Source organism: Sapajus apella, unplaced genomic scaffold (genome assembly GCF_009761245.1).
Source record: "Sapajus apella isolate SASKATOON/1434 unplaced genomic scaffold, GSC_monkey_1.0 scaffold161, whole genome shotgun sequence".
Taxonomy (NCBI): domain Eukaryota; kingdom Metazoa; phylum Chordata; class Mammalia; order Primates; family Cebidae; genus Sapajus; species Sapajus apella.
The window spans coordinates 2,248,805-2,268,891 of NW_022437101.1; the positions used below are offsets into that span (position 1 = coordinate 2,248,805).

General features: G+C 36.9%; 1 protein-coding gene across 5 annotated transcripts in view; it reads right to left on the minus strand.

Annotated features, from left to right (window-relative positions):
* The window catches only part of PARG (poly(ADP-ribose) glycohydrolase), a 116,180-nt gene that overhangs the window by 18,951 nt on the left and 77,142 nt on the right, over positions 1 to 20,087 (minus strand). For all 5 annotated transcript variants that reach the window (XM_032266855.1, XM_032266856.1, XM_032266858.1 and 2 more), the window contains 2 exons: positions 7,075 to 7,153; positions 5,149 to 5,257 (listed from right to left, as the gene is read on the minus strand). In XM_032266855.1, the coding sequence (XP_032122746.1) occupies positions 5,149 to 5,257; positions 7,075 to 7,153 (188 nt within the window). The remainder of the gene's footprint in view (positions 1 to 5,148; positions 5,258 to 7,074; positions 7,154 to 20,087) is intronic.

Sequence of the window (20,087 nt, forward strand, 5' to 3'; positions counted from 1 at the left end):
GGAATGAGTTTTGATGAGAAGGGGAGAAGACAGAAAACATAAAGGTAATTCAGGAGTTCTGAAGGTTGCAAAGGGATGTGTTGAGAAGCAAGATGAAAATATTAGTACCTAGAGTTAAAAACTAGAGACCAACCAGGAAATGGTTATGATAGAAATGCAGAAAAGAAGTAAAGAAAATGGAAAAGAGACCAAAACAAAACTGGTGTAAAAGTCTACAGGCCCAAAGTCAGGCCCAGGAAAGAGATGGTATCCAGAATAACAGTGTGGCACAAATATGCAACCACACACTTAAGTAAGATCTTTGGCTTCAATATCCATTTTAGCAGGCCCAAGCAGATAGACAGTTGTGCACTGCATACTGATGTTGCAGTCAACAACAAAGCACAAACACAATGATGGTCCCATAAGATTATAACACCATATTTTTATAGTACCTGTCCTATTTGTTTAAGACACAAATGCCTACCACTGCATCACAACTGCCTATGGTATTCAGCACAGTAACATATGATACTGGTTTGCAGTCTAGGAGCAATAGGCCACACCATCTAGCCTAGGTGGGTAGTAGGCTATACACTCTGTGACATGTGCACAGTGACTGCTTCTCAGAATGCATCTCCATCTTTAAGTGATGCATGATTTTACTTAAATGATGTCTTTCATTATCATGTAAATACATTATTCTATTTGCTAAAATAATAATTTAATAATTATTGGTCCTTAAGAGTTGCTCAGTTATATGAAGTTAATCTACTATGCTTGTTTAACTTAATACACAGTGGATATTAATACTGATTTCCTGAGGTTTTTAGTATTCTGTGATTTCTTATGATTTTTTTTTTTTTTTGAGACAAGCCTTGCTCTGCTGCCCAGGCTGGAGTGCAGTGGTGCGATTCCAGCTCATTGCAACCTCCACCTCCCAGGTTCAAGCAATTCTCCTGCCTCAGCCTCCCAAGTAGCTAGGATTACACTTTATCTTTAAAATAATTATAACATTCACACATTGTTTTTGCTATTTTAAAATGCACCATAAAATGAAAAAATTATGCAGATCTTAGTTTCCTCATATGTAAAATCCAAGATTGGGTTGCATTTTTAATGGTTATTATGATTCTATATATTCAGAAACTTAAGGGAAAACTCACTACAAATGATACATTTTGAATATTCTTGAAAAGTAAAATGACACATATTTTATGAAAAGACTGTAAGTGCTCAAATGCTGAACTTCTAGAAATACCAGCAGCAAATATTGACTGGTTTGTTATCATGCTTTGGTTTAATAACAGTCCTATTCCAAATATGGTGGTGGATAATAACAAAAACATCAATAAACAGATCAATTTTTTAAAAACGGCAAATAGGGATGATTTCCATCTCTTCACTTTGTTCAATTCAGATCCAGAAAGTTTCACAAAACATATTCATTACTTAATCCTACCTAACATGGCAAATACAACTTTTCACAGGTGATTTCTTTCTTCCCTTGCAGAGCTATCTGCCACTTTTACAAGCTGAAGTCATAAATCTTTCTAACCGTAAGATAATTCTCCTTTAGAATGTCTCCTGGCTGATCTCTCACAGGATTAAACATTGCTTCACAGTTTCAGTTAGAAACAAGGAGACTGGTTTTTCTCCTTCAAAAACCAACTCTACTTGCAGGTCACAATGTAGATCCAATAAGACCAATGGAGCCTGGATGGAACAGACCTTTCCAGAGTCCTGGAAAGCACTTTGTAGGATTGGCGTTTCAATTATTAACTGGTGAGTAATGCTTAAAAGTAGCCAACAAATCCCCAGAGGTCAGAGATCCATACTGAATTCTGATGGTGAAAACTGGTCTTAGGTTTGTTGTTTTATTTAGAAAAATATGGGTTTTTTTCTTTTCCTCCTTTCTCTCTGGCATGCGCGCGCGCGCGCACACACACACACACACACACACACACACACACACACACACACACAAAGGAGAATTGTGCAAGTTATATCTAAAGTGATTTAACATAGACTTCTGCTCTAAAACAAAGTTTACAAAACATGAGATATTGGGCCAGGTGTGGTGGCTCATGCCTGTAATCCTAGCACTTTGGGAGGCAGAGGCAGGAAGATCACAAGGTCCAGAGATCAAGACAATCCTGGCCAACCTGGTGAAACCCTGTCTCTACTAAAAATACAAAAATTAGCTGGGCGTAGTGCTGTGTGCCTGTAGTCCCCGTTACTTGGGAGGCTGAGGCAGGAGAATCACTTGAACCTGGGAGAGGGAAGTTGCAGTGAGCTGAGATTGCACCGCTATACACCAGCCTGGTGACAGAGCGAGACTCCGTCTTAAAAAAAAAGATCTGAAGTCAGGGGAGCCTGGATTTGAGCGCTGGTTTGGTCACTGCCCAGCTATGTGACGTGGCCTGGGACCAATTACTCAACTTCCTAAGACTCAGTTCACTGTCTCTAAATTAGAGACAAGAAAAATAAATCAGACACTGTATTTAAAGCACTAAGTAGAATGCCTCATTCACAGTAAGCAATCATTTAATGGCAAGAATTACTTTTACTATTGTTATCTGTATAATTTGAAAAAAAATGCCACCTGCATTTAACTGAAAATAATCTTTTATGAGTTATAAATTAGACTTTATTCCATATTGACATGAATAATGGTAGGTTGAAAATAAATTCAGAACTGCATCACTATACATTAAAAATTAACCCATCTGCTTCATATGGCTTCATCTGTCCCAAATTTGATTTGACACTGGACTTACTAGGCTTATTCAGCACTTGAAGAATATTTAGGAAATATCTAACAATTTGTGACATATGGAGTGATTTAAGATGATGTACTTATGTAACTTCTAAAATGTTTATCTCAAAAACCTATATTAACATTGTCTAAGAAGTTATTTAATCATCAATTAAGTCATTTAACAAAATATTTTTGAGACTTCCATAAGGCAGTGTGACCAACCCTCATCAACTCCCAATGAAATAAAACTCCTGTTGCCAGATTTCTTAAAGACTCATTCTTTGTATAAAATGCACCTCATAAGGACTCCATATTCTAAAAATAAATGGTCTTCCATGTTGCCAATACTTACAACTAACCTAACCTATTCACATACATCTTTAAAATTTCTGGTGTCTTTGAGGACGGGCAAACTGAGGGTTGGTGATATACAAATAAGTGCAGAGAGAATCAACTGGATATGCGCAATTTAAAAAAGACTTATTTATGCCCAAAATCACCTTCTTAAAAAGATCATAATTGAAGATAACTTCTAAAAGTGAGTAATCTAGTTCTCATAGGAAAGAATATGTAGGAGTGGACTTTATTCATAAAAAAGGGAACCTTTCAGTTTGTATTCATGTATAACCGTGGCTAAACACATTTTGGTTCTACTTTCCTTTTCATATATTTCTCTTCAAACTACCCACTGCTTATATAAATGTCCCCTTGACCATGTGACAAATTCACATACACATGTTTAGGTGAGTAATGCCTGTTGAAAATTTAAAGATAAATCTTACTCTGCTCCATATACTCTATCATAAAAAGATCATGCCACCGGGGACAACTGCTTTAAGGCAAGAGTTTTTAACAGTGAAAGTAGGCTTACATTTAAAATGTATCCAGTTCTTAGTAAAAGTTACTCTTCAGGCAGGGCATGGTGGCTCATGCCTATAATCCCAGCACTGTGGGAGGCCGAGGCAGGGCAGATCGCTTGAGTCCAGAAGTTTGAGATTGGCCTGGGCAATATAGTGAAACCTGGTCTCTCCAAAAAAGAAAAATTGGCCGGGTGTGGTGGTCAGTGCCTGTACTCCCAGCTACTCAGGAGGCTGAGATGGAAGTATCACCTGAGCCCAGAGAGGTTGAAAGTCTGCAGTGAGCTGTGACTGCGCATGCCACTGCACTCCTGCCTGGGCAACAAAGACCCTGTTTCAAAAAAAAAAAAAAAGATACTCTTCAGTACAGGCAAATCTCTGACTTTCAGAATCAGGTAGGAGAGAACTTTTAGAATTATTGATACACCAAAGGCCAGTCATTCTGGATAGTTTTTCTCAGGAACTATATTTTATTTTTATTTTTAAATAAATGATGTCTGTTATGTAAGTTCAACTTTAAAGTCCAGTGCATTATTCTTCAAACATTTTATAAAATTTGAGAACTCTAAACATTAAAATAATTTAACAAATTACACATACGAGAACATATTCAACAATAAGATTCTTCCAAATGGATCAGTATATAAGATACCTAATTATGTTCAAAATATCTAACTAAGTTGTAAGTGTAGTAAAAGTCTGTCTAGATCACTGCTGTTATTCTCAGAAGTCTGTGTAGGAACTGGCACACCACGTGTAGCCATGTAAAATTACAAGCCTCATTATCCTAATAATCTCACAACCAAATCCTACTCATGGGAGTGAAACAATGATTTTCAGAATTGGGTCAGTCTTCTTGGCTATATGAATAAGAAAATCTTTGCCGAGTGAATAATTTGAGGAACTAAAGAAAATCTCTGCTGTTTTGGGAAGGCCCAAAATCTAGAAAATATAATCACCACTCTATTGTGCAATAGAGTTTATTTATTATGGCTGCCAAAACTAAAGATCTGAACAACAGATATGGCTTATTTTTATATTTCTGTAATACCAAAAAAAAAAAAAAAAAAAAAAATGAACATAGCAGGCGGCTCTAAGTATTGCATAAAATAATGGATCCCATTATAAATCTTACCTAAAATAGAATAACATTTGACTTGGCTTTTTCAGTTTTTCTGTTTTAACTCTGATAGCATACTTTGCAGAGGAAATGTCATTGGGCAGGTCTGAGAAAAAATTTTCAGAGCTCATTCATTTCTACATGGTTTTACAATGATAATGTTCCATAGCAGCTAAGGTACTTGATGAGATAAATGCATGTGTGGGGTTTAAAACCAAGCAACAGCCTATCTGGCAACCTTAGCTGCTAATCAAACAATTACAAAATGGAAAGTACATCTTGTACAAGCTGACAGAGTCATTAAATCAGGAGAGCTGTGGGCAGACATACTGACACTGCAAGAATTACCAGAAAGCATTAATTTCAGCATTAATAAAATGGCAGTAAATAGATGACAGCTGCCAGATGAACTAAGAAATAAGGTTACTGGCCTTGTTAAGCTCGCGTCTCATTTTCTCAGGCACAAACTGATCGAGGTAGCGTCTGAAGTGAAGAGCATCAATGGCAACGATCTCAGTGCAGCGCCGCTGCCAGTCGTCCCTGGGACAGAACGAAAAGGGGAGAAAGATAAGGAACAGGACCGATTTTATATCGCACAAATAAAATCCTCTCAGGGGTCAGGTTGCCAAGACTTTAGCTGTGTTAAAATATTAAAAACAGGCCGGGCGCGGTGGCTCAAGCCTGTAATTCCAGCACTTTGGGAGGCCGAGGCGGGTGGATCACGAGGTCAAGAGATCGAGACCATCCTGGTCAACATGGTGAAACCCCGTCTCTACTAAAAATACAAAACATTAGCTGGGCATGGTGGCTGTGCCTGTAATCTCAGCTACTCAGGAGGTTGAGGCAGGAGAATTGCCTGAACCCGGGAGGCGGAGGTTGCGGTGAGCCGAGATCGCGCCATTGCACTCCAGCCTGGGTAACAAGAGTGAAACTCCATCTCAAAAAAAAAAAAAAAAAAAAAAAAATTAAAAACAAACAAACCAGTGTCTGCAGGTCTCAGCAAAACAGCAGGGAAGGAAACACCCTTTATTTCTAGATTGAGGCATATACAGTATGCAGTATCAGCCATTAAAAAGTAAAATGAAAAATTACCCAGAGACAACACAATGGCATCATGTAAACAGGTACACCATTTATAGTAAGTCTCAGAAGTTAAAGGATCTGGGGGCAAACAAAAGGAATTTAGTTCTTTGTTTTCCTCTAAAGACATGGCATTTGCATCCTGACAAAAGCTCATTCCTCCTTTGCTTTGAGAGATCTGCTCTAAGTCACTGGGGTTGTAACATCACTATATATTGTCCAAGAAATAATCCTAAGAAGTGTTACAAAAATGTGAAATAATTCCGTCAGCATTCTACCTACTGTGCTCAACTGAGGACTGTGAGAAACTATTTTTAAAATAACAGAGACATCAAAGCAGAGAATAACATGTTGCCTGTGGAAATAGAAAGGACTGGTTGAGATGATAATTTTGAAAACATGTAAAATCCCAAATATTTAATCTCTTTATAAACTTGCATATACTGCTATGCCATTTCTATTGTCGGTGTTCACACTGAAAACCAACAGAAATTTTCATGCTGGTTTGTAAATAATTATCACAAATAAACATCTATATAGATGTTTGTTGCAACCACATATTTTAAACAAAATAAAGAGAAGGAAAGCAGAGGATGGACTTGAGACATTACAAAGAATAAATTTGTGGCACGTGGGCAAAAGCTGATTCTTTCTGGCACAATGGCTTTCTCATCAAATAACAAACAAAACAAAAGAAAACAAAAAACTCCACAAGCTATTAGGTAGCATTTCTGCAAAATTTTATTTCTGGTAAACTAGAAGCAAGAATGTCAAAGTGGAAGACTCTGTTGCAAGAAGAAACAGGAGATAGGAGCAGCAAAGCCCACTGAAGGTTCTGCCATCAACTGGTTTGTGGCATTAGGTCAACTTCCCAACATAGGTTTCCTCTGTCTACCTAATTTCACAGAAAAATTAAAGATAACTTAAGCTGGTCAAAGGCTTTAAGCTCTAATTGAACCTATTCTAATCAGATTTAAGCATGGAATTGAACTTCCAGGGCTTCTGATTGTAGCTCAGAGGTAAAGAACTGGAGAGAATTCTGTCCCTCTTGGTCTTTGCTTTAGACTTTCGGTTTTATCTTCTCTGTTCTTCCCTTTGATACAGAGAGATGGTAATAGTATTTTAACTGCTAATGAACCTGTAATGCTGATTCCTTTCTTTCTTTTTTTTTAAGTTCACTTGTTGAAATAAGGGTAGAGGGAGTAAGAGTGTATCGGGGTCAAGCCCACATTCCTTTGCTTTTAGCCATGCAATTCTGAAGACAGAAACAGACTCACCTTTCACTCCTATCTTCATGGCTCCGGGCCCAACGATATGTCTCAGCATAGCCTGTGTATTCGCTGTACTGCTCAGTACCTGAAACAAATAATCTGTCACTATTAACTTCACACTCAGTGGCAAAAACATTCCACCTAACATAACACGGCAAGGATCACTTCTATTTAGTACTATAGCGAAGGTCTCCTCAGCCAGTGCAGTAAGGCAAGAAAAGAAACAAAAAGGCATAAAGAATGTAAAAAAAAAAAAAAAAAAAAAAAAAGTCAAACTGTCCCTATTTGTAGATGTCATGATTGTTTACATAGCAAATCCTAAGGAATAACTGAAATAATGAAAGAGACTAGGCATGGTGGCTCACACCTGTAATCCCAGCACTTTGGGAGGCTGAGCGGATGGATCACATGAGGTCAGAAATCCAAGACCAGCCTGGCCAACATGGTAAAACCCCATCTCTACTAAAAATACAAAAGTTAGCTGGGCATAGTGGTGTGCGCCTGTAATCCCAGACACTAGTGGGGCACAGGCAGGAGAACTGCTTGAAGCCAGAAGGCAGAGGTTGCAGTGAGCCGAGATCATGTCACTGCACTCCAGCCTGGGAAGAAGGGGAGAAACAAAGTAAAGAAAGAAAAGGAGGGAAGGGAAAAAAGAAGGAAGGGAGGAAGGGAGGGAAGGAGGGAAATTAAAATAAAGAAAAAGCATATAAGTAAACTTAGTAAGATCAAGGGTATCTCTATAAACTAGCAGCAAACCATGGGAAAAGAAACATTTTTTAAAAAATCTACTACCCATAATGTCAAAAACCATAAAACATCTAGGAGTAAATGCAACAACAAAGAAGACACTACTGGCGAGGCACAGTCGCTCATGCCTGTAATCCTAGCTAGCACTTTGGGAGACCGAGGTGGTAGATCACCTGAGGTCAGGAGTTCGAGACCAGCATGGCTAACATGGTGAAACTCCCTCTACTAAAAATACAAAAATTAGCCAGGTGTGGTGATGCCTGCCTGTAATCCCAGATACTCAGGAGGCTGAGATAGGAGAATCGCTTGAACCCAGGAGGCAGAGGTTACAGTGAGCAGAGATCGCGCCACTTCACTCCAGCCTGGGTGACAGAGCAAGACTTCTTCTCAAAAAAAAAAAAAAAAAAAGATGACACTACTGAGAAAAAGAAAACTTAAGCAAATGGAGAGATATACTATGCTTGAGATAGAAAACTCAATATTGTTACAATGTTAATTTTTGATATAAAGATTCACATCAATCTTAAATAATGCAAGTAGACTTTAAAATATAATAATTAAGAAGGTGATTTAAAAATTAAAATACATGGAAATGCAAATAATCCAGAATGAACAACAACAAAAAAAAAAATTGAAAAAAAAAACCAAGAAAATTGGAGCACTCAACAACCTAAGCTGAACACTTACTTAGTCTTGGCTTTCAGAAAGACCAAGAGGTCAATGGAATTAAGCAGGCTCCGTAAGTACATCCACACTTGTATGGTCAACTGATTTTCAACAACGATGCTAAAATAATCCATCAGAAAAAAAAATAGCTTTTCTACCAAATACTGCTAGAATAAGTAGACATTCATCGAAAAACCACCTTAACTGTGGCTGCACACTAAAAATAAAAATAAAAATTATTTTCAGACGGACCAGACGTAAACATAATACACAAGGCTATAAGACTTCCAGGAGAAAACATAGGAGAATAGCTTTCTAACACTGGGGGTAGGTATAAATTTCTTAGACAGGATAAAGAAAGCAGTGACCATAAAATTTACAAAACAAAAACTAGAATAAGCGAAATCAAATACTTCTGGTCATTAAAACTCCTTCAGGGCTGGGTGTGGCAGCTCATGGCTGTAATCCCAGCACTTTGGGAAGCTGAGATGGGTGGATCACTTGAGTTCAGGAGTTTGAGACCAGGCTAGCTAACATGGTAAAACTCTGTCTCTATTAAAAATACAAAAATTAGCCAGGCATGGTGGCACGTGCCTGTAATCCTAGCTACTTAGGAGGCTGACGCAGGAGAATCACTTGAACCTGGGAGGAAGAGGTTAAAGTGAGCTGAGACCACGCCACTGCCCTCCAGCCTGGGTGACAGAACAAGACTCTACCTCAAAAAAAAAAGAAAAAAAAAAAAAGCCCAAAAAACACCTTCAAGAAAATGCTTAGACAAGACTGAAGAAAAAATATTTGCAAATTATTAAATATCTGACAAAGGACTTGTGTTCAGAATATGTGACAAACTCCTACATGTCAATAATAAAAACACAACCCAATTTAGAAAAATGGACGGAAGACTTGAATATAAACTTCACACAGAAAGATATACAACTGGCTAACAACCACATGAAATATTGCTCAACATTATTAGTCATCAGAGAAATGCAAATTAAAATCACAGTGAGAAACCACCATACACTCAAAAAAGAGGCTAAAATAAAAAGAATGACAACACTAAATGTTGATGAGGATGTAGAACAAGTGGGAAATCTCATTATATATTGCTGGTAGAACCTAAATTTGTATGGAAATTTTATTTCCATACAAATATACTGCTGATAGAACATAAATTTGTATTGTAAGGAAAACAGTTTGGCAATTCCTTATAAAATTAAACATACACATATCCTTTGACCTAGAACTTCCATTCCTAGATATCTATTCAACGGAAATTGAAAATGTGTGCTCACAAAAACTGCATAGAACAATGTTCACAGCAGGTTTATTTACAATAGACTTGTATCAGTCACTGTTCAACCAGAGAAATGGAACCAGTAGGACATATATACAAAGAGATTTATTACAAAATATTGGCCTACACAATTGTGGAGCTGACTAGTCAGGTCCAAAGGGTGGACTGGAACTCTCCAGCATGGGGTGAAGCGGCAGTGCACAGAGTAAATTTTCTCTTCAGAGAAACCTCAGTTCTACTCTTTAGGCCTTTCATCGGACTGAATCAGGCCCACCCAGACTACTGCTTATTTAATGCAAATCATATTGAATGTGGCTGGGCACAGTGGCTCAGGCCTGTAATCCCAGCACTTTGGGAGGCTAAGGTGGGCGGATCACTTGAGGTCAGTAGTTTGAGACCAGCCTAGCCAACATGGTGAAACGTTGTGCCTACTAAAAATATAAAGATTAGCTGATCATGGTGGCGGGCACCTGTAATCCCAGCTACTTGAGAGGCAGAGGCAGGATCATCACTTGAACCCAGGAGGTAGAGGCTGCAGTGAGCCAAGATCACACCACTGTACTCCAGCCTGGGCAACAGAGTAAGACTTTGTCTCAAAGGAAAAAAAGAAAAAAATAATAAGGCTTATTGAATGTAATTAGATTAACTCGCTTACTTAAAGTTAACTGGTTGTAGACTTTGATCACATCTATAAAATACTTTTACAGCAATACCTAGATTAGTGTTTGATAGAATAACTGGGGGCTGTAGCCCAGCTAAGTCGACATTAAAAAAGACTATCACAAAACTAAAAGTGGAAACAATCCAACTATTGATAACAAATTAACAAAACATGTGCCATGATCACACAAAGGAATATTCCTTAGTAATAAAAGGGATAGAATCACCGATACATTCAAAAACAAAAATAAATCTCACATTATGCTAAACAAAAGAAGAAACAGAAGTATGTATGATATATATTTACATGACATATTTCATTATAAAAAAAGACAAAAGTAATTTATAATGAAAATAACAAAAATTGTGGTTTCTGGGGTTGGGGACTGACCAGAACAGGGCTTAAGGGCATTTTCTGAGGTGACAGACATGTTTTCTTTTATGTCTTGACAAGGGGGTGTGGGATTTAAGAGCACATCTGTTTGCCAAAACTCACCATATTGTCCACTTAACATTGTATACTTCCATGTGTATAAATTTTACTTCAAAAATAAAAAGAACTGTAAACAAATAGTGAACTCCATTTAGCAGGTTTACTTTCTGCAGTGGCATGGTTTAGCAGTTCTGAAACCACCTTTTGTACAGACTAGGCTTAAACAAATGAGAAAAGTTGAATATATTGGGAACCACATTCTTCATTGTTGGGGAAGAGAGTTCCAATTATGGAAGTGAGGAAAGACTACAATATAGGCAGTGATGCTGGTTAAGAATGGGAGGCATCAGTACAAATTCACAGGTGTGTGTGTGTGTGTAAGCAACACGTGTTCTAGTTCAGATCTTGGCTTCTAAAAACTATGTAACTAAAATCCAAGACTACTTGCAGAAATGGTTGATTCTGTAACTGGTGCAGAGAATATATAAGATGAGCCTACAACATCTTTTTGTGCTAAAAAGATGGAGGTGCTCAAAGAAGGAGGTGCATTAAAGAATGATGAGTACATGTCAATGGCACACAATAGTTAACTTGAAGGCATTCCCACTGATTGAATATGGGACAATTTAGCATCAAATAGATAATAGCAATGGGTCATAATCCACTGAATTTAATAAGAATGCAAGTGTCTATACTTACATACATATTAAGAGAAATTAATAAATAAGTATACACAAATAAGGAAAAAGGGAAAATCCTTCCTTATAGTAGAATGCCAACTACTAAATATATAATGAATGGGAGTTTAAAAAATTATCAATGACTGCTAAAATTATTAGGTGAAAGTTTGATGACAACAAGATATTTACAGTTTCAAAGCATATAAAATATATAGCAAGAGATTAATTACAGAACGAAAATGAAAAACCTGAGAGTGGAGGAACATGGTCGATCCAACTTACCAATTCATGGTACCTATATCACAAATATTGAAACAAACTGCTATCATGTGTCTCCTCAAAAGATATACTAAGTAGGACACAATATCATTTCAGTGGTATTCCCACCAAAATGAATAACCTGAACCTGATTAGGAAGAAGGAGTGAGCAAACACAAAAAGGATAATCTACAAAATAACCAGCCTACCCCCTTTAGAAATATCAAGGTGAACGAACACAAGGAAAGGCTGAGAATGGTTCCAGTTTAAAGAATACCAAGGTACGGGCCTGGACTAACTGAAGACTGAAAAAGAAAGCTACAAAGGTCATAACTGGAATAACTAACAAAATTATATTATAATGTAGATTAGCTAACAGTATTGTATCAAATTAAATTTCCTGATTTTGATAACTGGGCTGTGCTGATGTAAGACAATGTCCTCCTTCTCAGGAAATACAAAATAAAGTATTTAGGGGTAAAAAAGCACAGTATCTCAGATATATTCCTAAACAATTCAAGAAAAGAAAATAGAGAAAATGATGAAGTAGATGGGATAAAAATGTAAACTGGTGAATCTGAGTTAAGAGTATATGAAAAATCCATGTGTTACTCTTGCAACTTTTCTGTAAGTCTTAAATTTCACACACACACACACACACACACACACACACACACACACACACACTCTGTAAGGCTGGGCGTGGTGGCTCATGCCTGTAATCCCAGCACTTTGGGAGCCTGAGGTGGGCACATCACAAGGTCAAGAGATCAAGAACATCCTGGCCAACATGGTGAAACCCTGTCTCTACTAAAAATGCAATAATTAGCTGGTCATGGTGGCACGTGCCTGTAGTCCCAGCTACTAGGGAGGCTGAGGCAGGAGAACTGCTTGAACCCGGGAGGTGGAGGTTGCAGTGAGCTGAGATCATGCCACACTGCACTCCAGCCTGGCAACAGAGCGAGACTCCATCTCAAAAAAACCCAAAAAACAAACAAAGAAACAAAAACCACATAATATAAAGCTATGAACATACTCTCTTTTCATATAGGATTAGAAATTTCCAGAATCAAAAGTTCAAAGATTTAAACTCAATGCTAATTTCCAGTCTACTATTTAGAACATTACTTCTAAAAATAATTTGAACTTTAATTACTAGACATTTATCTAGAATTTCGGGCAAGTTATTCATGTTAAAAATGAAGAAAATAACTACAAAATTCATGTTATTTCTTTTATGAAGCATTCCTTGACACCGTAAGTAGGGTTGACTATTCCTCCTCTATGCTCCCAAGGTACTTTGCACATAACATTAGTAGAGCACTTAACGTATTGAATTGTAATTTGAAAATCAATTGCATTTCCACATAGTAGCAATGAACAATTAAAAACGGAAATTTTAAAAATTTACAACAGCAACAAAATTGTGAAATCCTTATGGATAAATCTGACAAAATGGGGAAGAATTACACAATGAAAACTATAAAATACTTGTGAGAAAAACGGACATGAATAAACAGAGATATATATCCTAGTCATTTCTCAAAGACAAAACATTGCTAAGATGTCAATTCTCACCAAATAGATCTGTAGATTCAAAGCACTCTCAAAAAAAGCAAGCTTTTTTTGGTAAATGATTCTGATCTAAATATCTGATCTGACACTGATTCTAAAACTCCTCAAAACAACTCTGAAGGAGAAAAACGTTGGAAGGACCCACACTACCTGATTTTAAGACTTATAAAGCTATAGCAACCAAAACAAGAAGAACAAAAACGACACATTAATAAGCTGACTTCAATATTTAAAACTTCCGTGCTTCAAAAGTCACTGAGAGGAGAATGAAAAGGCATGCCACAAATATCTGATAAAGGATTTATATCTAAAATACATAAAGCTTTCAAAACTCAATTAAAAAAAAAATGAAAACTTAGACAAAAGATAGCTTCATAAGTGTAGTCATACATCCAAACTTACATAATTGTACACTTTAAATAGTTTATTTTATGTCAATTATACCTCAATAAATCTGTCTTAAGAAATGGAATCTGACTTCCTCACTAGACTCTCACTCCTCAAAGGCAGGGATTATAAATTATTGGCGGGGTGTGGTTGCTCATGCCTAGAAGCCTAGCACTTTGAGAGGCCAAGGCAGGAGGACTGCCTGAGCCTAGGAGTTTGAGACCAGCCTGAACAACACAGTGAGACCTCTTCTCCACTGAAAATTTTAAAAAATCAGTTGGATGCAATGGTGTGAGCCTGTAGTCTCTGCTACTCAAGAGATTGACGCAGGAGGATCCCTTGAGTCCAGGAGCTCGAGGCCACAGTGAGCTATGATTGTGCCACTGCACCCCAGCCTGGGCAACAGAGCAAGATCCTGTGTCTAAAAAAAAAAAAAAAAAGTTAACATTTGTATCTTATATTCTTGCATCTTGTAATGCAAGAATATAAGAGCAGTTGCGTAAGAGCTTGTTGAATTAACATAATAATGAGCCAAAGAAATTTAACTGAGATTAAAATAATGAGTACAGAAATAATCTGAAGGAACTACATAATTGTCACATACTAAAAATTCACATCTACAATAAATGCATGGCATGGTAAAAAGAGCACCACATTCAAATTATAAAACATGAGAAACTCAAAGTGAATCTTTACTAGCTAGGTGACCTTAGATAACCAAACTTCACTGGACTTTATTTCATCATCTGAAATTCAGGGTTCTTAATAATTCTTTTTTTGTTTACTTCACAGAATTGCTTGGAAAACTAAATAAGACAAGTAAAAAATTCATTAAAACCCACAAAGCCATCAGTACTGGTGTCATTAGATTTAAATTTTTAAGGAGGTAGAGAAACTACAGATATGTGATTCTATTTACATGCGGGTGAAAAGCAACGTGGTCTACTTGCCTGATAGGAACGAAGACTACAAGGATTACTTGTTCTTTTCTGTTTTCTGCCCAGCAGTAGCTTGTTTTTCCTATTCATAAAAAGACAAACTGCCCATTCTAATCTCTTAACTCAAACAAATACTTGTTCTCTCTTTTGAAAAGAAAGGGGTTGAAAAATATAAAACATCAATTATCATGTTTCTATTTCAGGTTAATATAGTTTCAGTGTTCTTTTCTGAGAGGAATAAGGTTAGATTTTCTTCCTTCCCTCCTTCAGGAAAAATAAAAAATACACATACAAACACTTTTGTACTAAACAAGTTAAATCCTGAGTTTTCTAAGTAGATACCTTTTAACATTAGGTCAACACTCTCCTTTGAAAAAAGTGAATGCCTTTAATTTGTTTAAAATTTAAATTTATTAATGAACTATGATGAAAATATAAAGGTAAACTGACAGCAGCTAATGAGACAGAAGACTGAATGACCTTTGTGATAGGCTCTGGGGATGGGCCTTAAAGACTTCACAGTCAAAGACCTTTACTTAAGGAAAAAACTAGAAGGAATCCATTAAAATCTTACCTAGAGTTCATGACCTCTTTATGATTTTTTAGATTTAGTAGTAAGAAACACTGTTATTTTCCCTTACTAGAAATAAAAGTTTGTAATGAACATGGGAAAAAATGCTTGGAGATTTAAAAAAATTCTACTTACCAATGGATTGTTCCCTTGGAAAGAAGGTTTATATAAAAGGAATTTTACCCTAATTTTATTAGCATCACTCAAACAGTAATGATTATGCAGTAGATAGAAAACTCTCGCCTTTAATTCTAATGATTATTAAACACTTAGAAAAGACAAGCATAAAAATGTTAATATCCAAACATATTTGGAAAACTGACCGACTTTGGACCTTTTGCAATGAGCTAATGTCCTGACAGGGACCTCTAGTACTGTAACTCTTGAAGATATCACCAGTACTATAAGTAATGGTGTCTACTTGTTATCATTTCTATAAGCTCTGCTGACACTCTGAAAAGATGTAAACATTTGTGATGTCTGGGATAATCTGATTCACTAGAGGACAGGTTTTATGTTAAATATACGAATACTCTGCCCAGCAAGTTTCACATCTAGGCATCTGCTTTATGTGCTCAACAAACAGAAACAGAAAAACAGCTTCCAGAAAACTCAACACCCTTTGGTACTGAAACAAATTTCTGGACGTTGTACAGATACAAATGACAGAATGGGGGTGGAGAAGAAATGGGAAAACTGGAATTTTATCTCTTTCCCTCTATCTATACTTACTGAAAGGTTTTTAACTTATGGCTGCCTCAGGAAGGATCACAGCAAATAGAGGGATAACACTGTCTGTATAAAAGTATTTTTGCCTGTTTGCATGACCTGTTTCATATTCATTTAAAATACTGATACCAACCAGATGTTCCACAATGAGGATAAATTTAATTTATTTCCAATTTCTCAAACTCTTCTACAGATTCAGGCAGCACAGTCACAGCCATTAGCTCACTGAGCTGGATGCATCATTGAAGGAATGGAATTGATCAGGCAGATAGATTGCAGCGCATGGCTAAGAGTCTCCTAAGAAGGGAGATGGCAGAAATCCAGACATCAAATAGATGATGAAATGGCCATTTCCATTAAGGGAACATCACATCACAGATATTAATTAGGGGGCACCATAATAAAGTTAAGTGGATGTGGGGGAAAATGCTGAGTTAAAAGTCACCCCAAATGTCCTTAGCCTAAGGTAATTACAGATCTGAAGGTAAGTCATGGCTCTGCAATTTTCCATTCATTTTACAATGGCTGCAGGTACGTTCAGAGATTATGTAAAAGGAGATTAGAATCCTTTTTTTAGACTGGGACAAGTTATCTTTAAAAAAAGAAAATATTCTATTGTTTTCCTTTTAACATTCCTGTTTAATTCCCAAGGAAAATGACATCCTTTATTTACATTAACAACATTAACGGAGGATAACAAAGTACTTACTACTTTCAAGAGAAATTAAGCAAGTGAAACAAGTTAGCTTTAAGTCTAAATGCATTTTACCAAGATTTTTATTTCGTTGTTGTTGTTTTTTGTTTGTTTTTGTTTTTTGAGCCAGCGTTTTGCTCTGTCGCCCAGGCTGGAGTACGATGGTGTCATCTCAGCTTGCTGCAACTTCTGTCTCCCGAATTTAATCAGTTCTCCTTCCTGCATCAGCCTACCAAGTAGCTGGGATTACAGGCGCGCATCACCAAGCCCAGCTATTTTTTGTAGTTTTAGTAGACGCAGGGGTTTCACCAAGTTGGTCAGGCTGGTCTCGAACTCCTGACCTTGTGATCCACCTGCCTTGGCCTCCCAAAGTGCTGGGATTACTGGAATGAGCCACTGCGCCCAGCCTTAAATTTTTTATTCATCTTAAAAATTGATCTTAAAAACTGATGGGATATTTTGTTCCAAGTCTTCAGTTCAAATTTACCTTAACAGCTAAAAACTTAAAATATTTTTTAATATGGAGAGAGATCCAAGATATAGAGAGAGATCCAAGATGGCTGATCACTAGCAGCTCGGGTTTGTAGCTCCCAGTGAAAGTGCAGAGAACCAGAGGATGCCACACTTTCAGACGAATTTTTGTTGCTGATGCACCAGGAGATTCCCAGCGGAAGAGCCCCACGGGGCGCCAGCGTGACTCTTGCAGCTGGCGAGGCACTGCCTTGGTGCGGTGGTTCTTGGTGCAGGGTCAGAAAAGCACCATCAATCATAATGCCACTGTTTTGGCCGGCGCAATGGGTTGCTCAGATTTTAGCGCCGGGAATCAACAAGTTGGATGTCCACTCAGAAACCCAATTATAAAGACGGTAATTATAAAGACCACAGATGGATAAATTTATGACGAAGGGAAATAACCAGCCTAAAAAGCTGAGAATACCCAAAATCAGAACGCCTCTCCCTCTACAGGGGATCACAGTTCCTCATGAGCAATGGAACAAGGCCTGATGGAAAACAAGTGTGTTCCATTAACAGACGCAGGCTTTAAAGGTGGTTGGTAAGAAACTTCTGTGAATTAAAAGAACTTGTTCTAACCCAATGCAAAGAAACTAAGAACTCTGAAAAAAGGTTTGACGAAATGTTAACAAAAATACACAATTTAGAGAGGAATATAAGTGAATTAATGGAGCTGAAAAACACAACATGAGAACTTCGCGAACTATGCACAAGTTTTAACAGCCGAATTGATCAAGTAGAAGACAAGACATCAGAAGTCGAAGACCAACTTAATGAAATAAAACAAGATGACAAGATTAGAGAAAAAAGGATAAAAAGGAACGAGCAAAGTCTCCAAGAAATATGGGATTATGTGAAAAGACCTAATCTACGCTTGATAGGTGTACCTGAATGTGACGAAGAGAATGAATCCAAGCTGGAAAATATGCTTCAGGATATTATTCAGGAAAACTTTCCCAACGTAGCAAGGCAGGACAATATTCAACTCCAGGTAATACAGAGACCACCACAAAGATATTCCTCAAGAAGACCAACCTCAAGGCACATAATCGCCAGATTCACCAGGGTTGAAATGAAGGAGAAAATACTGAGGGCAGCCAGGGAGAAAGGTCAGGTTACCCATAAATGGAAGCCTGTCAGACTCACAGCAGATCTCTCAGTAGAAACCCTACAAGCTAGAAAAGAGTGGGGGCCAATATTCAACATCCTTAAAGAAAAGAACTTTCAACCCAGAATTTTACATCCAGCCAAACTAAGCTTCGTAAGCGAAGGAAAAATAAAATCTTTTGTGAACAAGCAAGCACTCAGAGATTTCATCACCACCAGGCCTGCTTTACAAGAGCTTCTGAAAGAACCACTACACATAGAAAGGAACAACCAGTATCAGCCTTTCTAAAAAATACCAAAAAGTAAAGAGCATCAACATAATCAAGAATTTACATCAATAGGCAAAACAGCCAGCTAACATTAAATGACAGTATTAAACTCACATATATTATTATTAATTCTAAATTTAAATCAACTAAATCCCCCAATCCAAAGACACAGACAGGCAAAAAAAGCCAAAACCCATCAGTATGCTGCATCCAGACACATCTAACATGCAAGGATACACAAAGACTCAAAACAAAGGGATGGAGAAAGATTTACCAACCAAATGGAGAGCAAAAATAAATAAATAAATAAAAAGCAGGAGTTGCTTTAAAGCAACAAAGATTAAAAGAAGCAAAGAAGGATATTACATAATAATAAAAGGATCAATGCAACAAGAGCTAAAGATCCTAAATATATATGCACCCAATACAGGAATACCCAGATATATAAGACTTATAAAGAGACTTAGACTCCCACACAATAATAGTGGGAGACTTCAACATCAATATTAGACAGATCAATGAGACAGAAAATTAACAAGGATATCCAGAATTTGAACTCAGATCCGGAACAAGTAAACTTAATTAACATTTATAGAACTCTCCATTTTAAATACACAAAATATACACTCTTATCAGTACCACATCACATCTATTTACAGGTTTAAATGAAATACTGGTTGGCTGCTTGTTTGTTATTTTCTTCTCTCATTTTTTTTTTATGTCTCTATTATTAAGCACAATTATAGGCATACCCATTTTAGACAGCATTCTAGCTCGGGCAATAAAACAACACCCCCGTTCTCTCTCCCTCTTCCTCTTTCTCTTTCTTCCTCTCCTTCATTCTTTTTTTTTTAATTTTTTTTTCTTTCTCTCTTTTTTTTTTTTAGAAAAAATAAAAATAAAAAAAATAACATAATCAAGAGTTTACAAAAAAATATATTTTTTAATATAATTTTTCAGTATAATTTGGATCAGTATAATTTGGACCATAATCTCAGAATTCTGGATGCAATACTCCAAGTCACTATATCCAGGAAAAAATTCCTTTGCAGAGGTTCCAATCTTAATTTCCTACATAAACTCAGACAATTTAACATTTTTTTCCCCTTCAACAAAACAGCAGAATCATGGGGATAAAAATTGACACAGGATGTCTAAATGGTATAGAATAACTCATTGAAAGCTCCTTTATCAATGGATCCTTTTAAAAGGTAAACAGACATCAGCCAAAAACGGTGCAGTAAAAACCTCTGAAAACTCTCTCCTCCCTGAAAGCAATGGGAACACTGTGATGAGCACCATGAGAATCAACTGAAAAGTAGCCAAAGGCTTGCAGCAATCCAGGGAGTGCTTATTCAAGAAAAACCAGGTGAATCTTGGTAAAAACAATAAACTTTGCAGTGTTTTATCTGCCTTATTAACATCCCACTCTCCCAAGCTCCATCTCAGCCTTAAAAACTAACATTCCTGAGTCACAGTGAAAATCAGCAGCCAT